The 5,880-nt window shown below is 46.3% G+C and overlaps 1 protein-coding gene across 1 annotated transcript; it reads right to left on the reverse strand.

Annotated features, from left to right (window-relative positions):
- Window positions 1–3,825: 3,825 nt before the first annotated feature.
- On the reverse strand, window positions 3,826–5,055 carry LOC137917391 (POU domain, class 3, transcription factor 3-B-like). Its single transcript, XM_068760154.1, has one exon. The coding sequence runs from the start codon at window positions 5,044–5,046 to the stop codon at window positions 3,826–3,828; it is 1,221 nt and encodes a 406-aa protein (XP_068616255.1). The 5' UTR covers window positions 5,047–5,055.
- Between the last annotated feature and the right edge of the window lie 825 nt (window positions 5,056–5,880).

Raw genomic sequence — 5,880 nt, forward strand, 5'->3', positions numbered from 1 at the left:
AAAGTTTACCATCATTTTTAGAGTTGAGTAAAGACAAAATATGATATTTAATGACTGTACAACATCACAGTTGTGAAGATGGACACAAATGCTGACGAAAACAAGACGTCCTCGTTGGATGTAATCAGTATCGATTAAATGATTCCTTTCAGTGATTGAATTCTTCATTCTGCGCTGTTGCATGTTAGACGTTGAGGTTCTTACATGTAACACACAGACACATGAAGTCATACTGCCACCAATAAAAATAAAACTAGGCAGCAATGAAACGATGATGGCTGGGTCAGAAGGAGGACGCTACTTGCCTTGTGGCTGTTTATTTCCTGCAGCCTTCCTCACACTGGTCCAATGATGAGACCGGTCTGAGGAAACAAACGAAAACCACATAAGCAAATGATCAAATGATGGATTGAATCCACCTCTTGTGTTCTTTCTGTGTCTCCAACCATCTCAGGCCTTCATCTCAGCTCGTCTTCATCACAGACAGGACAGATCATTACGGGCAGCAAAGACCAAATAACATCTGAACGCACGGAGCAGAACAGTAAGAGCCCATCTCCGAGGCTGAACCAGGAGAGCGGCTGTACCTCGGCGTTGCGTTTCATGTCAGGTTTCTCCTCAGCGTCTCGTGATTTCGTTTCTCCCCCCGTGCGCGTCGAGCTTCTCCCAAAACATCCCACTGTGCACATTTCACCGCCGCGTCGATCGCCATCGTGATGCTGGCGGATGATGCTGGCGCCAAAGGAGAGCAGGTGGTCGCCCAGATAAAGGAGCAATGCGGCAAATAGTGTCATTTTAATCCTGGAATATTTTAAGAAGCGGCAGAGTCTCCAATCTTTAGCTTTCTATTACAAGTGGAATACTTAGCCTGTGGTTGTTGTTGTTGTTTTATTATATTACATTAATGCGTGATAGATCATGTCGCGTTTCAGTATTTCGGAAACCTTTTTTTTTTTAATTTCGGAAAAATGTAATTATTATTTTTGTCCAGAAGGTGGCAGCATTGCCCTTTACACTAGAATTCAGTCGCGTTTCGACGTTTTTTATTTTTATGTTTTTGTTTTATTGATATCTGCAGGCTATATTTTCAGTTTATTTGAATTTTTAGAGGCATTTCAAAGCATCACACTACAACACCAAACCCTTACATTCCACTGAGGTTGTTGCACGTCAGGGATTTTAGTAATATAGACAGAGGATCTGAACAGAACAGCATCTACATACCCAGATGTATTTATTTTGATTTAAAAAAAAGGTAAATCAATTTTAACTCGGATTTAATAGAAGAAACGTGCATATTCTCAGTCCTGAAAAAATCCACACACTTGCCATGCAGCTATAGATTCTTTTCAAGGACACGCTTGTCTAAATTGGCATCATGTGTTGAACATGCCAATCAAATGAGTTCCACTCGAGCGCTCCAGCACATGCATGCTCATCACGTCCGGTGGCGCACACACACAAAGCGCTTGCTCGGGAGAAAATTAATTTCTCTGTCCATTATTCCACAGATGTTTGCTGTAATTTCTTCCTCCTGAAGGATAATTTGGTTCTTCATCATTTTCCTAAAAAGGCAGAGTGAAGAAGGCTCTCTGTAAAATCAGAATATGCAGAGAAGTAAGATTATTGACTATTTGCTGGCAATGTTTGATTTACATTCCCAACACCTTCAATTCACTTTTAGGTATTTGATCTATGGCTGAATTCAGGAGTCACGAGTGTCATTTTTTTCACCTTGTGTAAACCGCTGTGTCTGAACAGCATCGCATAATCACATACCGGTAAGTGAATTAACACCAAAGAGCAAGGAATAATAATAATAAGCCATAGGATTCAACGTTTGAATTATCATTTGACTGGGTGCAGGTTGGTGTCTGTTTGTGCACGAACAATGAGATGGGCTTATCGTGATATAATTGCTTTATGTAAAACACCTCTGAACAAGGCTTTAAGAGCAATTAAGAGTGATTATATTTGCAGATTTTATTGGAGAAAGTACTTAGAGTGTAACTGCAAATATGCCCCCCCTTGGCAATCATGCAAGACAGAATACTACAGCATTGAATAATGCACCATTTAAACAACACACACATGCATGAGCACAGACGGCACGTTACACTGTGAGCGGATTCTGTTGATTGATGGGTTTTAGGTTCAGGTTACTCTAACATCATCATCAGCTCGTACCTTCAGATCCCAGCATTAATATTCAGGGGGGCACCCAACGTTGTGTGATGACAAAACCCATTGAAGGGCTTTTTACCCCCCCCAATCCCATCTTTATCTCTCATCTTGACGTCGCTCAGCTTTGAGGGGATCACATCGCAATCCTGGGAGCTTAGATTTAGCTTCCACAGAACCTGGGATTTTGCATCTTGGTATTAGAGGTATGATTGTACCGAGCTCCGGCACCACGTCTCCACCTATGTGTGATATGGGACGGGAATCGAACCGACGACCTCTCAATCACAGGATGACCCGCCGAACCACCTGCGCCCTCATTCCTTCCTTTCTCAGCTGACCTTTGACCTGCCTTCAGGCATCAACAGTGGCTTGGGACTTTGGTTGCAGGGTTCAAGTCCCGGGACAGACATAAATACAGTCTGGATAGGTGCCTGGAGAGGGGCCAGTCTACCTCGAGAGTACTGCCGAGGCGCCCCTGAGCAAGGCTCCGTCCCCGACAACTGCACGCCGGCCATGGCGGCGCCTTCACACTATGCCCTCTCCACGCACATTACAGGGGCCCCTATACAAGCGTGTGATTTGTTAAGAGGGGCCCATAACAGGGTGTAAACAAAATGTTGTTGTTTACACATTAACAATCATTAATAGCAAAGTTCCGGTCTTCATGAGGAAGAACGAGAACCCATTTAGTGCAGCTCTGTTAAAGGAAGGAATATATTTGAACCAAAAACCATAGCATGAATTAAAAAATGACTTTATTTATGCAATTTAATAATGTTATAATTGAAGTTGCCCTTTTGTTTTGTTTGGCAGCATCGCTCCATATTTCGCTGTGTGTGTTTGTGCGTGAGGAATCTTAATAATGATGGTCATCTCAGACATCATAATGCAACTCCTTATTTCATCTTTATTAAATAGCATGTCTCTTCCTTGAAAATAAACACAGTGGAAAAAATAAATAGTACAAATCATCACATACGAATACACAGAAAATGCACTTGCATATAAACTCAGGAGAATGTCTTCTGATTTAAAAAAAAAAAAAAATCCCATGAAGGAGAACCCCACATTGGAATAGTCTGAAATGTCTCTACCGCCCAAAACATACGTCTACGGACACAACACAGAGAGTGAGAAACACGCCCGACAGATAAATTATTGCTTATTAAAAACATCATAATGCTGATTAAAGTACATTAATTCAATGTCTTTCATTAAAAAAGGACCGACAGCCAGTATATAGCCTGTATAGGACATCAAAACCTGCAGCATTCAAAGGGAACTTTAATTTTTACCATTACAGAGAAAGAAACTTTGTGTTTACCTGAACTTTGCAACATCAGATTGCTACATGTCCATTTTCTGGGCTGTTTTGCTCAAAAAATATATACTTTTCACAACTTTCTAATAGTGAATCATGTTTTTTTATTTTTGTGTTCCAAAGTTTGTTCTATAGTACAGAAAAATACCCAAAGATGCATAAAAGTAGACGTTTGTCGAGCAGGAGTACACGCTGGATAATATTACTGTGGATCTATATCATGGAAAGCTGTAAGAAAAGTTTATCAGTTCCATCCAAGGAGGATTGAATATTCGAAAAAGTTATTCAAACGCGTCACGCGTCAGATGTATTTCTTATTTTCACGTGTCGCTGTACATCCTCTTGCAGTCTAAGGAAGGCGACGGCGTGTCGGGACCCATGCTGCCCACCTGTGAATAAGGGTCCTCGGGGGTGCGCGGCAGGCCGGGCGGCGTCATGCGCTTCTCCTTCTGCCTGCGGTTGCAGAACCAGACCCGGACCACCTCCTTCTCGAGCTGCAGAGTGTCCGCCAGCGAGGTGATCTCCTGCGCGGAGGGTTTCGGACACTTGAGGAAGCGGCTCTCCAGCGCGCCTTTTACGCTCACCTCGATGGACGTGCGCTTTTTACGCTTCCTGCCCTGCGTGGCGATCTTGTCGATGCTGGTCGGGTTTCCCGTCGTGGAATCTGCCTCCTCCAGCCACTTGTTCAGCAGAGGTTTCAGCTTGCACATGTTCTTGAAGCTCAGCTGGAGCGCCTCGAACCTGCAGATGGTGGTCTGTGAGAAGACGTTCCCGTACAGCGTGCCCAGAGCCAAGCCCACGTCCGCCTGGGTGAAGCCCAGCTTGATCCGCCGCTGCTTGAACTGTTTGGCGAAATGCTCCAAGTCGTCTGACGTCGGGGCGTCCTCGTCCGAGTGCGGCTCTTGGCTCGCCCCGGGATGCTGATGGCTGTGCGCGTGGTGGTTATGGTGGTGGTGGTGGTGATGGTGGTGCTCCAGCTCCGGGGATTCCCTGCGCACCAAGCCCGGGTGCATGAGGCTCTGCCCCGCATGCGAGCCGAGCATCCCGTTTACGGTAAAGCCGCCAGCCTGCGCGTAAACGAGGGACTGCTGCTGCTGTCCCTCACTGCCTCCCCAGCTTCCCGGATGCGCCTGATGGGGACCCAGATGCGGGGACCTGTGGTGAAGAGCGGAGCCCGGGTGCAGGTCCTCCCTGCCGGCGTTCCTCTTTGCGTCCTGCGGCGTGGAGCTGGAGGGCCACGGAGAGCCCGCTTCGACTGCCGCGACCGCGGCTGCAGCTGCTGCCGCCGCTGCGTGGGGCAAAGATGTCACCCACTGGTGCGCGTGGCTCAGCATGTGCCCCCCATTGCTCGCAACCATGGCCCCCTGCATGAAGTCGCTCTGCGCCATCTTTAGAGAAGGGTCTCCCCGGTATCCACCGGGCACGGTGGTCACCGCTGCGCCGCCCGGATGCATCCCGACAGCCCTCCGATCGGAGTGGAGGCTCGGGCCGGATAGAATCCTGTTACCGGCGAGGTACGGACTCGACGTGGCTGTGGCCATCCTCCCAAATCATAAAGAAGAAATGGATCTTTCTCTTGATTTTTGTTTTGTCACAATCTGGTTCTAATTCATGAATAAATGACGCGTTTGGTTTAAAATCAGTCCAATGAGTTTCTCTTTACAGCTCGTCTCTGCTGAGACCAGTCGGAGCAAGAAAATAACGGACTTCAAAACTTTTTGTTTCTGTCCCCGGATGCGCGTTGTGCGTAATCCTCCGACCAGATGATGCGGCGCAGCTTCTGGACCGCTGTTTTCATAGATATAACGCGATTGATTAAATAATGGCACAGACGCGTGAGCTGCTCCGGTCCCTTTGGTAGTTTTTGCTCAATCCATCTGCTCCTCCCGGTCCTGCGTGAAGCGACAGAGACGAGCGTGTGTTTGCGCGCCGGCGCAGGCTGCGCATTCTTCTCGCAGCTCCGTCCAATTACAGCAGAAAGGATGCGCAGAGCTCCTGCTGATTGGACGCTCAGTGAGAACTTAGAACGCTCAGCCTCGGGGAGAAGAAGTTGGAAAGAAAAAAATGCCAAATATTATTTAAAAAAATTACATTACGGCACATAAAGAACAATTAGAGAATGTTCATCCAAACAAAGAAGAAAACAGCCTCTTATTATTATTATTATGTCTTTAACTGTATCAAACCACTATTTATTTCTATTGATTCCGCTGTATTATTACATTGTTATGTATTTCTACAGTCGCAGAGCTCAGGCCTGCGTCAAGGATACTCAAATAGCTGTGGGTCCATCGGATTTATGCCTCTTGGAATATTACGCTCTACTTTTCAAGTGGTAAAAGGGCCACAATGGCGAGACGCACCGTATCGGTCTG

Source organism: Brachionichthys hirsutus, unplaced genomic scaffold (assembly GCF_040956055.1).
Source record: "Brachionichthys hirsutus isolate HB-005 unplaced genomic scaffold, CSIRO-AGI_Bhir_v1 contig_1385, whole genome shotgun sequence".
Taxonomy (NCBI): Eukaryota; Metazoa; Chordata; class Actinopteri; order Lophiiformes; family Brachionichthyidae; genus Brachionichthys; species Brachionichthys hirsutus.

Bases quoted from the DNA above. Each gene is read 5' to 3' on its own strand.
- LOC137917391 (XM_068760154.1), bottom strand. From the start codon at position 5,046: ATGGCCACAGCCACGTCGAGTCCGTACCTCGCCGGTAACAGGATTCTA.